Source organism: Ornithodoros turicata, chromosome 1, assembly GCF_037126465.1.
Source record: "Ornithodoros turicata isolate Travis chromosome 1, ASM3712646v1, whole genome shotgun sequence".
Classification (NCBI taxonomy): domain Eukaryota; kingdom Metazoa; phylum Arthropoda; class Arachnida; order Ixodida; family Argasidae; genus Ornithodoros; species Ornithodoros turicata.
Genome location: NC_088201.1, coordinates 41382932 through 41405850, shown reverse-complemented (window position 1 = coordinate 41405850; position 22919 = coordinate 41382932). Strand labels below are relative to the sequence as shown.

Genomic DNA, 22919 nt, shown 5'->3' with positions numbered 1-22919 from the left:
TTCGACGAAATGATTGGGTCAGAAGGTCACACGTCACGATATGTCCTCACGTAAGGGTGACAACTTCACCAATTGAGTGTCTTAATGCAAAACCAAGGAAACGATGCAACGTCGGAATGGCTGCACTGGCGTACAGAGGTTTATAGCTCAAAAGTCGCCGTACGAGAAGGAGGGTGATGTCACACATCACTTGTTGATTAAACTTTCGACAACAAGAGGAAATAACTAACTATTTGCATTGATGGGGTTACATGGCAAATGCAGGGAGAAAGAGGGAGTAAGTGACTCAGAGGGGGAGTGAAAATGGAGTAAGAGTGTGAGAAGTTACTCCCCCGCTGTTCCTTCTTGTCAAAGAGCAACAACGAATTGAAGGAGGCCCTCGCGCTACCTTATGCCCCGAAGCGCCTTCGCATAGCAGAGAGGTTCAACTTCCACTCCAGACAGCAGAAGGACGGTGAGTCTTGGCAGAATACGTCATTGCGCTCAAGAAGTTGGCACAAACGTGCGTCTTCGATGCATTTTTGGGCCATGCGTTGCCGGACCGCCTAGTTGCTGGGTGTCAGAATGCAAAAATGAGAGAGAGACTGTTACGACAGGAAGATGAGAACTCCGAGGCAGTCTATACAAAGCTGCGTCAGCCAAGGAGTTAGTCTTCCTGAAGACGGAAGAACTCCGACCGACTGTGGGTGACCGACGAACTGCTCCGCTTCAGATGTCAGCCGTTCACGTCAACTGCCCGAAAAAAGGAAGCAGTGGTCTTGCACTCGGAAGACGTCCTGTAAGTACGGAGGAACCTTGGGAGGATCTAACCACGTGATTAAGGACTGTCACTTCACCCACAAAAAGTATTTCAAGTGCGGAAAGTGTGGATATATTCAACGGATGTATCGTTTCAGCGTAAGCACGAAACGTAAGAAACATCCGGATTTTTTCCTTGGCGTGTCATCACAATCGGGGAACGTGAATTCTGTTTCCACGGGGGTGGATACTGGGTCCGCGGTTGCTCTAATGTCAGAACGCAGTTTCGCTGAGGCATTACCCGGTGTGAATTGTTGGGACATTGATACGAAACTAACGACGTACTCCGAGAAACATACACTGCCGGTGAAAAGTGGAAACGAACTTGATCGACTCTACTCGGAAGTAGGTTTAGGACCGCACCCCAAGCTTCATTACTTCTCGCCAGTCGATAAGACTCCAATCACGTGCCATGAAGTCAGGAGGGAAACGGGAAAAGACAAGTGCCAAGTTGTGGTTGGCCAAAGAATGTTGAGGACAAAGCCATGCGGGGGGGGGGGGGGGGGGGGGGTAACCAAAACGTTACCGCACGGTTTGGTCTGAGTTTTGTTTTTTGCACTAAGTTGCTTGCATTAACCTGGTTCCTCTTGTGAATGTTGAGAGCGATACTATTGTGGTATTCGTCGTCCCGAAGAGGTGTTGTTTTGACGAGCTGTTTTGATAGGTCATTTTGACTTTGTTGGAAATTGTTCGATGCCAAGGAATGACGCAACTTAGCTAAGGGGGCAGAAATCTTGTGACCAGGGGCGGATCTAGAGGGATTTCTGTCTTCACATAGTGTTTAGTTGACCTAGATCGTGTATCTACCATGCTGGCCAAGACTGGACCCCCCTCTCAGAAAAATCCTGGATCCGCCCTTGGTTGTGACTGATAACAAAGGAGTTATCGCAATCTGGTGGACCCGATGTTCATGTTCGTTTTGTGCTCCCTGCCACCTCCGCTTGGCAGAGACTTGTATTCTGCTTGTATTAGCGCTTTTAACTCCAATATGCAATACCAACATTCCCAACGACGTATTCTATCTGAAAATAAAAATTGAATCTGGTCTGGGACTCCGATGTACCAAGTGGTCCTTTCTCTGGCTACCCACGAAATACTACATTACTTAAACTGTAATGAGTAATAGCTTAGTTTCACAACCGCCATTTACGAACCGAAAACTCACACGGACAATGAATGCATTTTGGCGGTTGCCCACTAAAAGAGATGGATGTACAGGATTAAAACAAACATCATAATTTGGCCGATGTGTTTTTGGGACGCGGCTTCTTTTCTCGCCTTCCCTTCATCTCACCCGCAGTGGCTTCTGCGGAAAAGTGACCCGGAGAAAAACAAGAAAGGAGCGCACAGCGTGGGCCGTGCTAGGATAATTTGCGAGCTAAACTTTCACCTGCGCCTACATTTTGTACCATTTTTTGGGAGGACGCAGGTGCAGCGAGGAAAGTTCCAAACGCTTCTATCTGTCCCCGTCATCTCTTGACTACGTTTTCGCATATCACAGTTTGCGTTAGCGGTCGGCGTATCGATTCGTTCTGTATAAGGCTGGCGTCGAACTTGACCTACATTGGTACCCCTGATGACGACCCGTCACTTAGTCGACCGCGTTTTCTATACCAACCACCCGCTGACCGTGAATTACTGATGAACTTGCCGCTGTACGAGATCGTCATCTTTCGGTCGTTGTCAGGCGCCAGCCGTCAAGGCTACCCCAGGAGGTCTCCTGAAAGAGGAGTGGTCAGCCTTGGTTCAGGAACGTTGCGAGGGAAACTGTTTGGAGGTTACTGGTGGTTAGCAGTTAGATGGCCCTTGCAGAGGAGTTGGGAATCACATTGTCCAGAATGTGAAAAGCCTGAGTCTGGACACAACTTGAAGGACAGGACATTTTCACATTGTGGAGTTTGTCCACCAGCTGGCCTGCATCTGTGCCGTACTCTCAGGAATCACATTGCTTGTTTTTTTTTTTTTTAACAGATAGTTCTGACCCAAGAAGACGGCCTATCTCCATGGGGGAGTGTCGTTTTTCTGAAAGCTTCCTCGTTAGTTTTCCGACGCGAGAAGAGAGAGAGAGTGTGTGTGTGTGTGTATGTATGAGGTGGGCTTACAAAGCTCCAGTGTACCTCAGCTTGTTAGACGTTTTTTGCTGCTTGATGTTTGCAGTTAAATATTCAGCGCACAAAAAATGGCAGGTCACCTAACTGCGATGCAGGAAGCAGGTTTTTATGTTTCCTCCACTGTGAAAAAGTACTGTTGGGGACACGGTTAGCTAACATCGCCTGTCAGTACTTCGCCGTCCCATATTACCTCTGTTGCGCTTGAAAGTGTTGTGCCAATATTGTATTTGAAAGTGGGCCATGTGCTGCACGTGTTTGTTACTCGAAAGAAATAGTCTTGCAAAACCTGGAGTTTGTTTAGACAGCCGTGTCCCCTACAGTACATGAGCGTGGCATCCTGTGTGCAACTGCAGCCGAATCCTGTCTGGGCATCCTGCCGAAATGGAAGCACCAATAAGGACGTAGTGCCCCCAAAAGCAAAATCGATGTATTGCAGTTCTTCTGCAGTGCTTCTACAGCGCACACTTTGTAACCACTGTCGTGCAGAGTTTTTAACTTGCATAAACACTTCCATTTTTTTAGTGATTTTTCAACTATTGCCCAGGCATACGGTGGGGGTGGGGGCAGTGTGTTGGCCTGAAGGGCATGTTGGTCAATGTTCGGGGTCTGAGAAGCCAGGGGAGACATCCGTGTTTCATGGAGCCATAGCGAGCGAGGACAGCTAGTAATTGAACAACAACAACAATTAACATGTTGATTAAAACAGTAGATGCAATTTTACGGTTTGTTTGTTTGTTTGCTTGCTTGCTACTTTCGCTTTGTATGGCTCTTCCTCCTCTGAGCTCAGCATCGGATATCCGCGCGAGCGACATTGTCGGGCAAGGTGTCTGCGGAGGAGAGCTTGCACCGAGAAGATGTCGCGGAAAAGCAAGAGTATCCGAACGAGTATTCGTTTCTATTTTCACTTTGTTTTTATTTGCTTAACAGTGAATTTCAGAAATTGTAACTTGATAGTACCTTCAAAGTAACGAGTTACTTTTGCGAGTATTTAATATTCTAATCAAATACTTTTCAAGGTTGGCTATTTAATACTCTACTCAATTACTTTTTTGCCTGGTGCTCAGCAACTTAACTCAAATGTTTTTTTGTAGTATCGCCTGGTAGTACGCCTGGTTTAACTATACCAGGGGTGTCCCATAAGTTCTCGGCCTGACCCAGAAGGAGATGGCCGAGGTGAGTGAACTACTGTTATTTTTTCTGCGTAGTCCACGCCAACGTCCCCACACTTCGCCGAACAATGTTCCAGCTTGAGTCCCCGTAAAAAAAGAAAAAAGAAAAAAAGTATAAGCCTGGAAAAACGGGTTGCGGCGTCAGTGAGTCGTCACTGGGAAAGTAGACCCCAGTGGGTTCCCTTTTCATCGTGAATAGATGGAAGTCCGACGGGGCGAGATCTGACGAGTATGGTAGATGATTGACCACAGGAAAGCAGCAAGAGTGAATGACAGCCGTCGCCGCAGCAGCACGGTGTGGGGGCACAGTGTCCTGATAAAACATCATACAGCTCTGATGGAACAGGACTTTCCGGAGCATACCGCGTCGTTTGGGTTTGGCCTTGATGGCGTCCCGCAAGCGATGGATAAGGGTTGTATAGTGGTCCGCAAATATAGCTACAATGTTTCAAAGTTCCATCGTGTAGAACTTGACTGTGTGATCACACACACACGTCATTACTTCTCAGTTTTTCATACTTATCGCACTTAATTTTGAACACCTTTAGAAACTGAAAGGTGGCGACCCTCAACGTTCGCAAAGAACAAAGTTGCAGTCTGCCCAGGATTGGCGGACAGACATCAAGTGATATTGAAGTACGACGTAACTCATTTGAGATAGGTTACTAATTACCATTACACTTTTTTTGAACAACAACAGCAATTCTTGAGAAGTTCGGTTTAAACTGTTAACGGATGTAACGTCTGAGTTCCGTGCCTGCGAGGTGATCTGTGCCATCTGTTGGCCTTTCTATCTCTCTCCGCGTCTCTGTGTCGTCTGATCGCTGCTGTTTGCAAAACATCGCATCCAAGTGACTTAAACGAATGTGTGGTTTACGTTCTTGCGTTCCGGAACACACAAACCGTGTACCTTCGCAATGAAATGCTTACTGCACTCGCGAGAAACGCACTGTCTCGTCTCATGCATCGTCTAGTTGCTTGCGTTCACATTAGATGACGCGCGAGTCGCCTCAGGGTTGGGGTGCTTCTGGAGTATGTTAGTTTGCTTTGCGAAGTCTTTGAAATGGAAATTCGATTGCTGGAAAAATGCTCAATATAAAGAAGAACTATTACGTATCTGAAGCGTCCAAGTTACAATCTTTCAGAAAACCATACGGTTTCTACAGGTTTGCCATTCACTTTACAGTTCATTTAAATCGATAAGCAACATGCTCTCCGAATCACAGAAAGCCGCCACAACCGAGCCGAGAGCCCTCTTCGTCGTGTGGAGGAGTGGCGTTTCTCCTGTTTGGACTGGGCGTTGCTCTCTGGTGGGACGTGGTGGACCCAGGTTTCGTCCACAGTCACAAACCGGGTTCGGAAGTCTGCAGGATCTTCCCTGAACAGCTGGAAACTGCCCCTGGTAGCGCGTGCGTTTTTGATCAGGCGTGAACAACCTTGAAAGCTGAAAGTCACTGAAAAGGTTAGCCAGCTGTAGGGATCGAACCCACATCTTCTGGATTACCGGTCCAGGGCTCTAGCCCAGGTCCAGAGCCCTGGACCGGTAATCCAGAAGATGTGGGTTCGATCCCTACAGCTGGCTAACCTTTTCAGTGACTTTCATCTTTCATCGTTGATTTTTTAGGCAATTTGAGGCCTTGTTTGTATCTGTCCCTTCTATGTTGTTCCAGCCTCAGAACATCAGTTTCTCTCTTGTGAACAACCTTGGTACTTATCTGGCAGAGACATTGTACATGCCAAGATACCGGGTCAGGATGCGCTGAAGTGTGCTTTTCGATATTCCTGTGGGAACTATGGGCCAGATGTCGACTCGTCGATCTCCCATATGATCTCATCGTGCGCATGTTTTCTTGCGCGGTCACTTCCGCAGGCCTGCCAGGACGAGAGTAGTCTTTGAGGCTGCCCCGTGTGCGCCTAAATGTCGCGGCTCCCCTTTTCACCGTGCTGTAGGATGTAGCATCCTCCCCCAACGTAGCCACCACGTCTTGGTGGATGCATGTCGAAGTTGGTCCGGGACAAATATTCGATGATCGTACTTTCTTCCAGCACTTTCTCCCAGCACTTTCTCCAGCCTTCACTTTAGCTTATAACGGCACAGATCGCCACCAGTCGCCACAAGAAAATCGTGTAGCACGCATTCGCCATTTCTGCTGGCCTGAACCTTGAAGATTATCTGTGTCCTGTAGCAAAGTTTGTCTGTGCACGCACTCTGTGTCAGGCCCCGACCTTATCGGGCGTCCCCTCGAAGGTCTTGTACGAGATTGCAAGAGAGCCGTTCCTTATGGTATCTTCGACTGGCGGTATCAATGCTCTAAGCCAGAGCGCTCCGAGCTGGACGAAGAAAGAAGATGGAAGAAAGAAATAACTGCCAAAGCTATTGTCAGAGTGCTCCGTTTTGACCAGTCAAAGATAGACGCGCGCTCTAGAGCGAGTGGTGGCTACCAGTCGTAGATGCCATTCGAAAAAAAAGAAAGAAAAGAAAAACGCGCCCGAACATTGTCGCGCGCGTTCCCGCTCAACTCGCTTTGCCCGGGGAAACGAGGAGGAGGAGGAGGAAAAACGTCACTGGTGCTGTCATTGCGGTTACCAGAGAGACCGCGCTCCAATCGGGGACTGCGCGCGGCGCTTTCCGCATTTTTTGCAGTTTCTCTCGCCAAAGCGACTCAGGCGGCTAGTTGCGGGCATTGCCACCGCTGCGCATGGTCGCGATTTTTAGAATAGAATTCTGCGATATTTATGTATCTGTCGAATGAATCACTTCGCATGATGCATTTTAATAGTCAGGTTAACGGCTTGGTTAAAAAAAAAAGGTAGTGACTGAAGTGCTTTCTGTGCAGTTTATATGATACGTTACAACAGTTGCATTTTATGCTCATTACCTTGTTGCTCTTTGGTAACATACTGGTTGCTGATAAAAATGACATATATATGCAGGCTATCTGGTGGAGAAACTGTACAGTCGTGCCTCGTTAATATGGACAACGCGAATTATGAACAATTTTGTGAGGACCAAACTTTTTCAATTCATTTTCGTCTCGTTAATATGGAAACTCGCATTTCGGACAATGGACGGTCAAGCAAGGTACAAACCATGTGTAGTCCATGTATTTTTTGTCTCGTTATTATGTACAATATCGGTATGGAGGGCAAGCCTCTCCCCACATTCTACAGGAGAACTTTAGAAAGTAGGACGTTCCGTTGCATAGGGAGCTATGGCCTCTCCTTCGCTACCGTCTACAAGGACTATAAGAGGAAAGGCAGTTACGGCAGCTTACGAGAACGGAAGCAGTAGAGTTCTCAAGGCAGGTTGTCAGTCTCTGGCGTTGACGACCTAAGCAACGTCGAGCCAATGGTCACATCTGCTATGGCTCAAGCGGGACTACAGACGGCTCTTCAATTCTTTGAGGACAGTGAGCAGCAGGCTCTACGTGTTACCGACGTTTTGCTAATGTGCAACTAAGTATACCTGCAAGCAGGCACTAATTCGGGAATTTTTTCAATAAACCCTCAGCATTGTTTTTGTTATTTCCTTCGTATTCGATACTATGGACATTTTGCTTTATGGACGATTTTGGTCGGGGACGAAAGTGTCCATATTAACGAGGAACGACTGTATATGGAAAAGGGGCACAATGCTGTGCTGTGTCCTTTTTTGTGTGTGCCCATGCTCAGGAGTTTTCAGTCTGGAGTAAGATACCAGTTGTACTGTGGCAAGGGTGGTTGTAGATGGTGATAACCGAAAGCATTGAATTTGACCATTAGTACATAATTGCTAAAAATGCAGATTACAGCTGTCCATTTGGCTTCCTTGGCGGTATACTGTCATCATTTCTTTTATCTGTTTTATCTGTATTTTTTGTTTTAATTTCCTAGGTTCTTATGGATATTGGAAAGGTTTCATTGAACTTTATGGTGAATTCTGCTGGTCAATCTGGAGCAGCTTTCTTGTTTTTTGCTTCCCGACGGGGAATTCATATTTCGCTGGTCGTATCAGATCAGGTCGCTCCGCCATGGAGCGCTTTTTCTTGTGCGGAATTCGACTGGCTGATCAGGAGCGGCCTTTTTGGCTCAGCGGCGGTGGATGTGTGTTTCACTGGTCGTATGAGGGGTACTTGCTCCGCGATGGAGCGATCCTTCTTGCTCTGCTGAGAAAGCTCGGATTCAACCCGAAGCACTGTCGTCACCTCCGGATATTGTGAGGCCAAGCAAACCTTGAGCGTTGGCCGACTTGCTGAGTTTACCAGATGTGCGCAGCTTCTTCTACAAGGCTCTTGGCTGGAGCGCGATTGTTTTTCGTTGGTGGATTCTGTACATCCGTGAAGAATTTAATTGCTTTATAGCAGATTCGGGTTCTCACTGCTCGTGATCGTCCAGTGGGATTTGACATTATTATCTTTTTAAAATTCTGTGTTGGCACCAGGGTTGCCAGGTCAAAATCTGGAAAAGTTGCCAATGCACCATAAGAAAGTAGCCAGTTTCCCTTGTATGTAACCAATTCTGTAGCCAGTGGTGTGCAGGCATCATACAGGGTGTTTATTTTTTGCCTTTACAGAATTTTTATAAAAAAGCTATGAGAGCAGCATAGATGTTGTTTTTGCAGTTGAGTTCTACTGCCAGGCGGACGTCCTCTGGAAGAGAGTATGTAACTACCAGATGTCTAATTACCTGAAACTCATTCATTAACTTTTTAATTAGGGAATTTAGGGCAAAAACGAGATAGCAGATTGAGAGACTATACTCGTTGAACGCCATTCACAGCTAGTGAGAGCTAAAACACCAGCACACAAACGAAACAGCTCGAAGAACATTGTACCGACTGAGAGGAGGTCGATCGTCAAGGGAAACAGGGATGAATGCGCTGTGCGTACTTTGGCATTATATGGTGCACGATGAAAAGTACCCCGATTTAGGCGCGCAGGAGTAGCCGAGTCGTCATTGCCCAAATTTTTGCGCCGTGGCAGTTATAAGTAGCCAAATCTGGCAACCGTGGTTAGCGCTGCGAAGCAACTAAGCTGTGGGTGTCATACAGACGTGTACAGATGGAGAGAGGACAGCAGGAAGGAGTGGGGGACTGGGTGGGGGGAGGGGTTAGTATGCGTCCTGGACAGACTTCGGGGGAACTGTGCTGACATAGCGAGATAGCAGAATGAGAGAGTATCCTAGTTGAAAGCCATTCCATGTTTTAATGAAACACACACGTGAGTTAGGCTATCCATCCCCAAATTTAGATATGTGGGACCAATTTGTGGGACCCCTTCGATGTCACTTATTGGTATGGGCTGATCCAGTCTAATGGCAAAAGGCTGCATGCTTACCGTTGTTCAACACGACGGAGCGAAGCACTGAAGCGTGACTCTACAATAGCTACAATGTCTGCCTGTGCCTCTCTTGCACCTGGTGCAGGCACAACGAAGGCAAAAGTGGACACTGTATTGTTAAACGAAGTGTGTGTCACACACTGCATTGTCCTCAGCAGCAGAGATACATGCAGTGTTGCTTGCACTCAGCGGTATTGTGTCACTGTCCTAATGTAATGATGTACTCAAACTCTATTATCACACATGTAATCTAATATATAACAAAAAATAACCTGTTATGGACTTCTTTACTGGGGCTTTCCAGAATGCTATGGTAATAACCACCAATTTCATGCTTCAAAATTACTTTAATTGTTGTACGTTGTCCTAATCAAAAGTCACGTGTAGGTGACTGTAGGCATCACTGCACTAAGATGTTTATCTTGTCGCAATCCTTTCTAACAACATCTGCTCAATCTTGATGTTTTTCTTAGATTACCAAGATGCCAAGGTTCACTTGCATTTTATGAACCAATTTTTGTAAAATTTTAACTTTTCACATCGTCTATGCTTCTGGACCTTCTATTGCCCAAATGCCTCTGGCTGTAGGGATTTTTCTAGAAAAAGCTTACGTGATATTCCACTTGTGTCAGGGGTCACACCCAGCATGGATCCCGGAACTAAAACCTCTCCATATTGTAACTGGTTTATTTCTTTTGAAAAAATGGCAATTTATGGAGAGGAGCCACTTAGGCCTTCTGCAAAGGCATGTGACCTATATTTTCTCCACACCTCAAACTGCTTCTATTCAATGGTTTTAGGTTTTGCTATCCTGTTTCTCTTTTCTTTCAAAAGAATGTTTGTCCTCACATGTGTCCTGCACTCTCCCATATCAAGTGGCTTTAGTAGCTGGCATCCCTTTCATGCAGCCCGTGGTATAGCCAGTGGGGGGAGGGGGATTCTGGGTGTTCAAACCCCTCCCTCCAAATGGTACCTTTGGTAGTGCATTTCAGGGAGGGAAACTAGGGGGAAATCCTCCTTTCCCATGTAAAGTCCCCATAGGACCCCTCCCAAAATATTTTTCTGGCTATGCTGCTGCATGCAACCCTTACATGCAATCCTTCTGATACCTCCTGGTATCATTCCATGGTTCTCACTGGTCCTTAAAACCTTTGAATGTCCTGGAATTCGAAAATGCTGTTTTCAAGGTCTGGACAATCCTGGAATTTTCCACGGTGCTTGATAACCCTTGAATTTGCGTCTTTTTCTCCTTCTCACAGGGCTGCAGTGCAAATTCCGGAGACAGAATTATAGTCTTGAAAGCTACAGGGGTTAGCACTCAGGCGTGAGCATTGCAGTAGAAATCAGACACGGAAGCCAGAAATGCGAAAAGTGAATAGCGCCCTCCATTGTATTCACCAGCCTTCCTTTCTATCCTGTGATCTTTAACGTTAAGGAGTCCTCAATCACATTTGTGAAGGGATCACTTTTGCGCAGTCCCCAGGTATTCTGATGTGTGGTACCTGTAGCTTAGAAATGTTTTTGTGAAATATTGAAGTTCTGGCCATAAATCATGTTGTACATCCTGGACAAAATGATGGCTGAACCTGAAAACGTCCTTGAAAGACCCTTGAATTTTTGTTCCAAAAGTAAGTGGGAACCATGCATTCAAGTAAATGTGGCAACAAATCATTTTTGCGCATTGTAACTGGGCTGTGCCACAAATGGTGAAGTGCTGGTCTCTCTACAATTCGAGGGAGAAAAGGGACACAGGTGGTTTTCTTTTTTGATGTTTTCATGCCACAATAACCGAAGAATGGGACAAATATACGTGGCATTCTGGATTCTTGTGAGCTTGTCAAAAGGGGGCCCAAAATTGCTCAAACCCTCCCAGAAAATAGTCTTATTATGCTACTGGTTAGATATCGCACCATTGGATGTGTGTATTCTGCTTCTGCATTTGTGTTGGTCACTATGTAGCAATATGCTTGTTCTGCAGGATGAATGGGGTGCCGGCATGAGTGGACTGTGAGTGAATAGGGGTTGATGCTGGTGCTTGTGAGATATGTGTCATCTCTCTAGACAATATGAAATGTTGCTGTACAAATCCTGAGACATCTTGACAGGTCTCCTCACCCAGAATAAGTGATTTTTATCAGTTCCTTTCCTGATTCACTGAGGTTGCTCATTGTTCCTTTCAGACATTGATCAACATGGCATACTGCTGTCTAATCCTAATTGGCAAGGTCATTCAGAAACTAGTCTTCGGTGAACTTCGTGTGTCTGAGCAACAAGTAAGTGACATTGAACATGCTTCAGTTTCTTCCACAAAATGACTGTTTCTCGTGGTCTCTCTCCACAGTAGATGTGGAAAAATAAATCATTTCATTCCATCGTGTGCCCAGTGAACATGGCAGATGATTGGGCACTGGAAAGTGCTGTCCAACATAGTAATGTTTCCACCTGCTAATCATGCAGCTCTGAAAATGCAGTCTTTGATATCACCTTGTCAGTGTCGGAAGTAAAGAAATGCTGGCATTCCATTTCACTAACAACCATGAGTATTACTTAGACCAATCCTGGGTGCTCATGGGCACCAGAAAAAAAAAGTAAAAATATAAAGCGCTTTAATGACATTATATTGAAAAGGGTTAAAAACTGGGTAGTTTGGGAGTTTATATCTTAAAATCACTAAAATCCCCCAGTGTCTGGGGATTTTCCTGTTAATCGTGTTGATATCATGTTGAAGTCAACGCCTTGTTCTCAAAGTTGCCACTCCCCAGCTGATCTTTTTCCCCAGTGTGGATTTATTTATTCGGGTTTGGGCGTTTCTAGAAGTTAAAGGAAAAACTTGTGCTACAGATAACAGGGAAAGCAACAGGCGAAGATAAGGCACGGGGAAAAAGACCGGCTGGGGAGTGGCAACTTTGAGAAGAAGGCGGGTCTTTGACACGATATCAACAGGGTATAAGCAGAACTTGTGCACAATAAAATTTCTTGGTTCGTCAGTCGGGGTTGTGTGTTGTGTCATACTTTTTAGCTCGCCGACACTGGGGGATTTTAGTGATTTTAAGATATAATGACATTTCACTTCTGATTTATGTGTTCACTTGTTATTGATCTCACTCTTGCTGATGACTTCTCAGTAGCACAAAAATACATCTGTTTCTGGTATTCTTGTCTTCTTTCTTTTCTTGTAGATGAGATCTCTGATCATTTCTACATCACCCACCCCCATAAATCTGTAGTATCCATATTGCCAATGTGTTTTGCACAGACTAGGTTCACATATTAAAATTTGTATGCAGAAAATGAAAATTTAAAAGGATTAAATTAAGGGTAGCCCAGATCACGTTCAGCGCTCCTGTATGTCGAGAGGAAATGTGGGGGATCCTTGTTTTGTTTCCTCTCCCTCATGTCGTGGCTTTCAGTGACACCACATTAGACATATAGATCTAGTGGTACTAATTGCTGCTCATTTGGAATTGTTAGAGCACAGCATCTTACATCAGCAACTCATATACATAATCCACTGCTATGGTACTGGGGGTAACATAAAAAAAAGTAAAATTAAAGCAGAAATCTGAGCATCCTACATTGTGTTGTGATAATGGTGCTATACACAATGCTACTGTGGACTCTGTCCTCTTGGAGTGTGCCATGATATATCTATGCATAGTCATGTGCATGTTTTGCTTTCTCTATTTGTCTTTCAGCATATTTTCAGGATATCATCCAAATCTATTTTCATACTTTCCATTTATATCCATATTATTCTATAATCATATCTACTTCTAATCTGTTTCTACTTTTATTTCTATCCAATATCTATCTTCATACTTACTGATACATTCTAATATAGGGTCTTGTAGTTACCAATCCACCGTCGAGCTTCTTGCAATATGACACATACCGCACACACACACACACAATATATCAAAGTGTGCTAACATGTGTTGTCCCCCTTTTTTTCCACTCAGCACATGAAAGACAAGTTCTGGAATTTTGTATTCTACAAGTTCATCTTCATCTTTGGTGTGATGAATGTACAGTATATGGATGAAGTGGTGCTCTGGTGCAGCTGGTTTTCTGTGCTAGGCTTTCTGCATCTTCTAGCTCAGCTATGTAAAGATAGGTTTGAATACGTGAGTACGCAATTTCAGATTTTTCTACCTTTTGGTGGGAGTGTTAAAAGAAATGGTGCATTATACAAGGGTGATACCAGGGGAATTGGTTGGCAGCCGTCTTGCACAACTCTAGATATTCTTTTTATATTCCCCCTAATTCAATAACTAATTGCGATTCATTATGTAATTTTTAAATCTCAATTCTTGAGCCAAGAAAAAATAGGCAAGTCGCAGAGCACCTTCAGAAACCTTGGATTCAGTTATTTGCCACCTAGTTCCTCTTACGTGGTTCTGTTTTTCCAGGCTCCAGTAAACTCCGCAAACTTTGGAAAGGTACCACATGACAACGCATATCTGGAACATTAGTGCTCCATGGTACCAGCCCCCTCAAGCCATGGTTCCCACTGGTCCTTGAAACCGTTGAATACCCTGGAATTCAAAAAGGCTGTTTTCAAGTTCGGGAAAACCCTGTAATTTGCCACAGTCCTTGAAAAGCCTTGACTTCGCAAATTTTTCTTATTCCCACGGAGCTGCAGTGCAAATTCCACTTATCTGGAGTTAGAACTGTAGTTTTGAAACCACAGGAGTCAGCACTCATTGCAATAGCAATCAGTAGCAGAAACTAGAAGTGCCGAAAATAAACGGCACCGTTCATTGTATTCATCAGCCTTCCTTGCTATCCTATTATCTTTAACATTCAGGAGACCTGTTTGTGACTGAGAATACTGGGGACTGCGCAATCACTACTGTGTAGTCCCTATGTATCTTGTCGTGTGGTACCTGTAAAATGTAAATATTTTTGTGATAGCCTGGCTCAGAAGCAGAATGGAGGAGTCTTCTTTGTTCACAGTGCATTTGAGGAGACTAGTATCGCGGAGCTCTAAAGTCCTGAATCTGTGTCGTCACACAGTATTTTCCAAATTTCGTGCTCGTTTTTTTGGAGCCTGGAAAAGAGAACCATGTAAGAGGTACTTAACCACGAACAACTGAAACCAGAGTGTCTGAAGGCGCTCTCAAAAAACTCTACATACAATTGATACTTAAGAAATTATACTACTAATTGCAGTTACTTATTTAATTTGGGGCAATACGAAAATATCCTGACTTGCACAAGACAACTGCAAACCAAGTGCCGTCAGTTTCTCCCACGTATAACGCACCTTTTTTTTCTCTCCAGCCGTTTCTACACTGTCTAGTCTTGTTTCATTAATGCTGACAAAGATAGAGTTCTGGGTTCAAATTTTAGCCATGTTAGATATGATGGTTCAGGTACTGTGTCAGTCACCTCGACCATCAATCCTAATGGCAGAATTTTTTCACTGTTTATTTTATGATGCAGGTAGACAACTGAACTCTCCAATATGCACTTCAAATGCTTCAGTCCTGTTTTTTAATTACCAGACCCATTTTAGAACTATTTCAATGACTTGCAGGAATCCCAGAAGGTGAGCAAAGTTGCATGAACCACCATAGGAGTTACATTTTCAAGCAATCTGCAGTCTAGCATACCTCAAATGTCATTTTATGAAATATGCGCAGCAAAGTAGTGTTCCTCTAATATTGGATGACAGTGAAACCAACTGTGGTTCTTCTGTATTAATGTTCACTGCATTACAGGTTTGAGTCGAAAACATCAAGTATTGTGGAACTTCCATGCTTGTAGCGTGCATGAAAACAGTCACTAATGAATTAAAAACAACATGTGGAAAAACAAAATTGTGTTCGTGCTTTCGAAATATTCCACAGTGAAAACAGCACAGAAAAGCTCCATTCATGTTCAGTCATCCTATAGGTTCGGCAACAACTCCTGGTAATGTGGTGTGTCAAGCTAAGTCTTCAGCGGCAAAGTGTTCATGTTGTGGCCCTTCATGTATCTTGAAGTAGCTGTTTCACCATCATCAAATGCACCAATCACCCAAGTTTGCGTGAAATGTTAAACTTACAATAAAATCTGCGACTTGCTTACACACAAGCTCAACTTCACCAGGGGATCTGTGTGCTGCTGTTTATATAGAGAATCCCTACTTCTGTATGGGTCTTCTCAGCTGGATTCGCTGGTTAAATAGGCATCTTAGTGCTTTGTATTCGTTCCGATAAAGCTGGTAATAAAGCCGGCCATCACGGTAATAAAGCCAGTAACTTTGCATCCACAGTGCATCCACACAGTGTTTGAATTGCTCAGCATACGGTCCGTTGGGGCTTAACTGTTGGGCCTTCCTAGCTGCCGCTGTTTGATGATTGGAGTCCTTCTCTGTGGTTTGCTCGACTGACTGCTACTCAGACATGCAGTCATCTGCAGTTTTGGAACTAATGGATTTATGTTTGCTTACTATTAGTGCTGTAGGCAAAATTCCATTCTCATATTCTAGTTTTCAGGCATCGGAAGCTAGCACATTAAGAGGCATTGGTAGGACGAAAGCAGTTTGTTGTGTGTTTTGACTGTTCTAAAGCAAACAAAGCACTCTTCCAACATCACCTACTGTAGTTTGCACCCAAGACGACAGTGACTGAGTTGTAAAAATGGTAGCCAGAGCAAGAGTGCAAAAGTGAGTGTGTCATTGGCAGTGTATTTTGGCAGGCATTGGCATGGCCCATAAGTCACACAGCTCTACAATGAATGGTTTTGCAAGATGAGAGTCATAATTTTACTCACCAATTTTTTTTTTTTACAGCTCATATTTCTCTTATTCGTTGTCTATGCCATCACATGCAGCATGTCGTCACACAAGTGTAGGCAGACTCACCTTATGTGTAAATCTGCACCCAATTATTATTATGGCCAGGATTTCCTTTATGCAATAAAAGCCCAAATCATCGTTGTTGTCGTAATGAGCTTCAATCCCAGTGATTTGTGTGACCTTTGTTGTTTTCTTTCAATCCTAGGATGAAACAGCAAGTCATCTGATTACTTGTAGGCTTTCTTCATTTTCGGTTTATTTTAGTTAGTTGTTGCAGGATAGTTAGCACACATTGAGGACACACAAGGAAAGCAAGTAGACAGGACGAGCGCTGACTTTCAACTGGCCATAGACCAAATAAACCAGTTGAAAATCAATAATTTTCTCCTCTACTTGCCATGTGTGTCCTCAATTTGTGCTAACTCCCCTGTAACCTAAAATAAAATTGTTTGTGTTTTACTTTGATATGAATGTGCTCAAGTGACAAAGCAAGTTAGAAGACATTTGTAACCGTCAAACTGTTGTGTGATGAGATGTTTGATGAGATTGTTCCTGATGTGCAACTATTGGGAAATATTAAAATAAGGAGAACCCTAATAACCTCTCAGATATGCGACATGGACGTCTCCAGTCTGTAGTGGATGAAGACAATGTGGCTGTTTGGGGACACATACGAGCATTGTGTACGGTGCTGGTTGGTTCAGTAAAGATTATTCTTCGGGAGCGCAGGAACAGGAATGGACTGCTGTTCTGCCCAGGGACCAATACACTGTCTTAAAATATAGCTGTGTAAATGGCAAAAAAAAATAAACATTCAGAATATATGTGCTATCCATCTTGGTAAGTTGATGAGATATGTCGTGGTGTAATTATATAGTAGGATTCCCAACTGGCAGCCGGTAATCATTGGTGTCTGGGTTTGCTTTGTACTGATGCTCACTGACCTTTTTTTCATCAACTGTCTTCCTTTTGTCAAAATGATGTATCATACTATCGTTTGCGCTCTCTGTGGGAGGGCTGAATTCACTGCAAAATAGTATGCCACCGTTCAATTTATTGTGGGTAGCTTGTTTGATTTTCCTTATTTTGAACTTATCTTAGCCAAACGATAAGAATAATTTCTCAGGAAAGTAACTAGGGAGAGAAGAAAGGTGAAAGGCACCTTGTGTTATACCTTCATCTTTATGTGTTTGCACACTTACCAAGACTCAAAAAACAAGACACCACCATCAGGTTAATGGTTTCGAAGTTGGTATTTTTATGTGCCTAGTTTATGTCGAAACACAAAACTAAATAAAATATAGTACTATGCGAGTGGGTGTCAGAACTTATCAGAACTGGTCCAATTTGCACTTTTGTTACTCTTGCAGCTGTCGTTCTCACCAACTACACCTAAGCTGACACATGTGCGCCTCTTGGCATTGCTCTGTGGGATTCTGCTGATGTCGATGGGTCTCTTCGCAGTCTGCATCTTTGTAGGACTCCACGCAGGCATAAATACTTTTGCCTTCATGGCTGCTGAGGTGAGGCTGCTGTGCATATGGAAGTAGAATTTGCACGTTGTCCGGGTACCCTTTATGCTCAATGTCACTGGTGTTGCATAGACTGTATCTGGTAATTGACCATAAGTAACAACATTGAATAATGATGTGATTATCTCGCAAAACAAGGAAGGCAAGTAGGACAGACAGTCTGTAACAACAGGACATTCTATTACCGAAAATAATGTGTCAGTGTAGTCACCCTCAAGCACTGTTCGTTAGCACGGATGATAACATGTTCAACATTTGAAGCTGCGAAAGTGGGTCATTGGGAAGCTCATTGTGCTCAATATATGGGCTGTTTTTTTGATTCGACACAGGTTTTCTTGTAAAAAGGCTGTAAGAGCAGCACTGATGCCATCTTGGCAGGCAGGTTATGCGGCCAGGTGGACATCCTGTAAGACAGTGTATGGGACTATTCGATGACTAATTAGCTAAAATTCAATAATTAACTTATTAATTAGACGTTTTCTGGGAAATGCGAGGTAGCAGAATTGGAGCCAGTCATTATTCAAATTCATCGTCCTTATTAAACACCCTGAGAAGCGAACGTACCTCGAGATATAAATTGCCAAATTTCGCATGCAAATGAGTCAAAACCACAGCTATGCACTTTTTGAGCGCTGAAACGACGTGACCTTCGTCTTATCAGGGCCTGAGAGCGGTCTACTTGGCCAACAGATTAGTGCCAACTCCAATCAGCGCCATCGCTCCAAAGCACATGGCCCTCTCACGTGGATTGCCTGTCGCTCTTTCTGCGCTCGAGTAGTGCGTAGTTCTCTTTTCAGTTCATTTGCATAGCGAAATTTGGCAATTTACATATTGGGATACGTTTGCTTCTCAGGGTGTTCAACCAGAAATCATCTAATTAATAAGTTAATTATTGAATTTTAGCTAATTATCCGTCCACTAATGGCATACACTGTCCAACAGGATGTCCACCTGGCCTCATAACCCACTTGCCAACATGGCATCAGCGTTGCCCTCGCAGCTTTTTTATAAAAACTGTGTCGAATAAAAAAAAAGCACCTTGTATAACGTACAGTCAAACTCCTTTACAACGAAGCTCAGGGGACAGCAAAAAAAGTTCGCAGTAAAGGTATTTTTGTTAAAAAGGATGTCCATTATTGGACCTATAGGCTCCAGCGGGACCGCAAAAAAATTTTGCTGTAGTGGTATTTTTGTTAAAAAGGTGTTCGCTATAAAGGAGTTTGACTGTATTAGCTATTTAAAGGAGCTCAGAAACCACTTCAATCACTACCTACTAACTACTGTTAAACTACTGTTTAAACCAGGCGGTTATCCTACCTATTAAAATGCACCATGCGAAGTAATTCAATCAGCAGATGCACAAATATCGCAGAATGTGCTTTTGAAAATAGCGACTGTACGCAACGGTGGCAATGCCCGGAACAAGCTGGCGAGCTGCCCGCATCAGTGTGACGTCAGGTGGGGTGAGCCTGCTGCTTGGTTTAGAGAAACGTCGTCTGCTATTTTTCACTCTGAACCATGCCGTAAGCCACAGCGATGGAAGAAGTGTTTCTTTTCACTTTTTCTCTGATTTATCAGATACAGTAAACAAACATTGGTCTACAGACACCATTCAAGGCATGGTTCAAGGTTAGGCCGTGAGATTATGGAGGCAATCCTCATTGAGAAGTCCCTGAACAACGTTAGCCAAAGACCTGTCAGTCTGTCCCTGCTCGAGCTCTCTCTTGTCTCGCGCAACCTTCCGGTGTAGGTGGATTATGAAAATAAATTTCAGTTGCCAGTTGAACGCCATTCTGTCCGTGTCTGTGTTTTGTATGGCGTTCCTTATCATGATGATTGTTGCTGTGGTTCTGTTGTTGGCGGCAATGAGTATAAACATAGCTCAGCACTAAGCGCTGCTTCAGTTCACGCTTCGAAATGATCGCTGCATTGCTATGATTACTAATTCGCTCATCGTTTGCAACTACTACTACTACTAGCAACTTTGCTAGCCATTTCGTTAATGTCTCATTGAGCTGGAGGTGTGTTCTTGCTGATATGTTGTCAGACACAATCCAGTGAAATCTATTGCAATGTCGTCGCTGGCACGTGGCGGCATCGGGCATTGACCATCCATTACCAACTTACCAATCGTCGAGCTAAACAACAAGAATTAGCCGATGGAGGATACAAACATGGATGACACAAACACGCCAGTTTGATTTCATCCCAGCTGTCCCGGCGCCTTTTGTTTGGTTACCACATGGTGACCGACAACGCCGGTTAACTTTACGCCCACCGACATATCAACGTGCACTGAAACTGGTAACACTTGTCAATATTTCGCAGGCACTTCGAAGTCCCCCATTATTCACGGGTGTACCTCGAAATAAAGTGATCAAAATCCTTGTTGCAAAATAAACTAGTGCAAATAAATGTTATCTGACTAGAAAATGCACAGTCGCGTGCGACAAACTGCCAACGGTTAACTGTGACTAACCCGGACGCCGAACTGACTAACCTAATAATAAACTAACCAACATGCTTTGCTCCGTCGTGTCTGCTAAGCCTAATGGCTGCTAAAATGTGGCTGCTTTCATTCGCTAATATGACTTGGACAGACATTGAAAACCTGTGAATTTTAGTGGTTAAATAGTGATGTTATGTTCTTAAACACGGCATGTCATCTTATGAAGCAGTCGTGCATTTTCCTTGATTTTTCTTGTTTCGAGAGCGTGAATTTTGAGATCGGGGATTTCGCGACTGGGAATATCTAGGTCCTCCCTTATTCACCACTTGACAGGGAGAAAGCAACAAAAAAGAAAGAAAGAAGACCTGGCAGCACTGACCCCGATAGAAGCGCGGTCGCTGCTTTCACCCCTAATGACATCACCGATGACGTTTTTTTCTTTTTCCTCCTCATTTGACCCTGAGGAACGAGTCTCGCAGGAAAATGCGGCGATGTTACGTGCCTTTTTTTTCTGTGAAAAATATTGCGTGTTGTTGTTGTATTGTGCAGAGAAAATTTGTGTGTTAATCATCAAGTTATCTTCTTTCGCAACGCGTTCGGAACTGAACATTTTTTAGGTGGCTTTCTGAGCTTCTTTAAAGTGATTCTGGCACACTCGGGATGCACGTCATTCAATTCTCTGTCATTCATGATATATAACAGTCCAAATCGTCTTCATTATGCACACCAAAATTATTAAAGGATATCTCCGTAACACACTTAATAAGTTGTGCCCACACTATATGGCTGATAGTTTTGCTAACCAAGTAGAGAGGTTACACAAGGTGGTTATCCGAACCACCTGTAAACATCGGTCTGCGAGGGGTTGCTCAGGCAGCTCGATACCTGTGATCAGAACCACAAGACAGGACGGACAGGCAGGAAAGGACGTGTAACAGTCATACCATGCGTACGTGGGGCTTCCCATAATTTTAAGAAAATAGGAGGAAGGACTAACGTGGATGTGGTCTTTTCTGCTCCCAAGAAACTAAGACAGCTGTGTAAGCATGGCACATTAAGAAACAGCAACGATCACAGATGCAAGAAGAACCACAAAAACAGATTGTAGAGTGCAAAGAGAACATCATTTATCAAATTCCTCTCACATGTGGTAAGCAGTATATAGGGCAGACAGGGAGATGTATGACAGACTATGAGAGCATCATAACAGCATCAAGGACAAAAGGGGAGGATGGTTGACCCAACATCTGTGGGTGCTAACCAAGCTTATCTGATAGCAGTATAATAGGCAGGCACCGTGACACACGTACAAGAGAAGTCATTGAGGCCGAAGAAATCATAGATTGGGCCCGATGTGTGTTAGCACTCTGTCAATTGTGCTAACTGAAAAAGAACTGGTTTTTCTTTGTGAACGTGGTTCTGTGCGGGTGTATGACTAATTTGTCATAGTTCTTCTAAATAAAGTATCAGTTGGAAGTCAGCGCTCGTTGGTTCTGTGTCCTCGTCTTGTTTGTGCACTGTTTAGCTATTAAAGGAGTTAAATTAATAATTGCTTCATAGCTTACCACAAGTCGTCCCATGTTCAGTGTCTCAAACCCACAGGAACAAATAGGTGATCCAACCAACATGTAGTGAAAGCCAGACAATAGCTGCGTTCATTCAAAATTGCAACACTTGCTCTGCACCTGCTCTGAATTGCATGCAAGGTGTAGATGCAGTTGAGTAGCTTCAACACCACTGCCATCTAAAAAGAATGAGAAAATGCAAATGACCGGTGTCTGCTGCAGAGCGCTGTCCACTACGTGCCTGCACTTTTCTGTTGCATGACAGGGAAATGCTGTGCAAGGAAGTCGGGAACTTGTGCAGGTTGAGGTCAGCACTCCTCCAAAAGAAAATGGGGACGTGTAGGTGCAGCATGGGGCATAGGTGACAGAAATAATGCGAAAGTGCTGCACTCCTTGAACTAGTTTTAGAGGTGCAGACATAAAGAATGCACCTGTCGTTTCTATGTCGTATTCTACACTCGTGAAACACATCTCATAATCGCAGAAAATTGCTGATTTAGCCAAAATGTAGCCAGTGATATCCAATTGATATCCAAATTTGTATTGATGTAGCAAATATTGCAGAGTGTCATATAAATATAGGTCTGGATGATTGTGTAAGGCTACATGCTTGGGTGTTTCACAAAAATCCCCTAGCTGAATAATTCAGTCGACTGATGCTATCGCTGAATCTTGTTTTTGATAAACATCCTTGAGACATTGGCTGAGAGCTGACCAGTAACTAGCTCATTTTCATACACTGATTGATTAAATAAAGATTCAAACTTTTAGGCTTTACTTTGGATACTTCCATCGCCTCTCCACAAAAATATAAAAAAAAAAGAAACACGTGGGCACTTGGTGATTTTTTTTCGAGTAATGAATTTGTTTCAGTTTATATATTTCATGTGCATAGCAAAGCGCTGTTCCGTTGAGTCGTCTGGCTCTCGATTGCATGTTCACTTGGTTCACACATGGGGGCAGTGGAAGATAAGGAACAGTGTCAAGAGATGCTTCGGTATTCTTTACCCTGCTCCACCAGATGGGTATGCAGTGCTCACGGTGCATTTGCCACTATCACGATAAAAGCACACACTGTGGGCAGTGTACTATGTATGAGAAGATTGTGCCGTACAGTGTCCACAGGAAATTATTATTTGAATGTTGTTAGCACTTGACCACACCGTGAACAGACACAGATGTGTTGGAGAAAA

General features: G+C 43.9%; 1 protein-coding gene across 5 annotated transcripts in view; it reads left to right on the top strand.

Annotated features, from left to right (window-relative positions):
- LOC135378081 (E3 ubiquitin-protein ligase AMFR-like) overlaps positions 1–22919 on the top strand; it is a 97011-nt gene that overhangs the window by 49329 nt on the left and 24763 nt on the right. For 3 of the 5 annotated variants that reach the window (XM_064610938.1, XM_064610937.1, XM_064610939.1), the window contains exons 2-4: positions 11577–11669; positions 13356–13520; positions 17551–17703. In XM_064610938.1, the coding sequence (XP_064467008.1) occupies positions 11577–11669; positions 13356–13520; positions 17551–17703 (411 nt within the window). Of the gene's footprint in view, positions 1–606; positions 779–5401; positions 5481–11576; positions 11670–13355; positions 13521–17550; positions 17704–22919 lie in introns of those variants that run through there. The other 2 variants (XM_064610941.1, XM_064610940.1) reach the window with 2 other exon arrangements.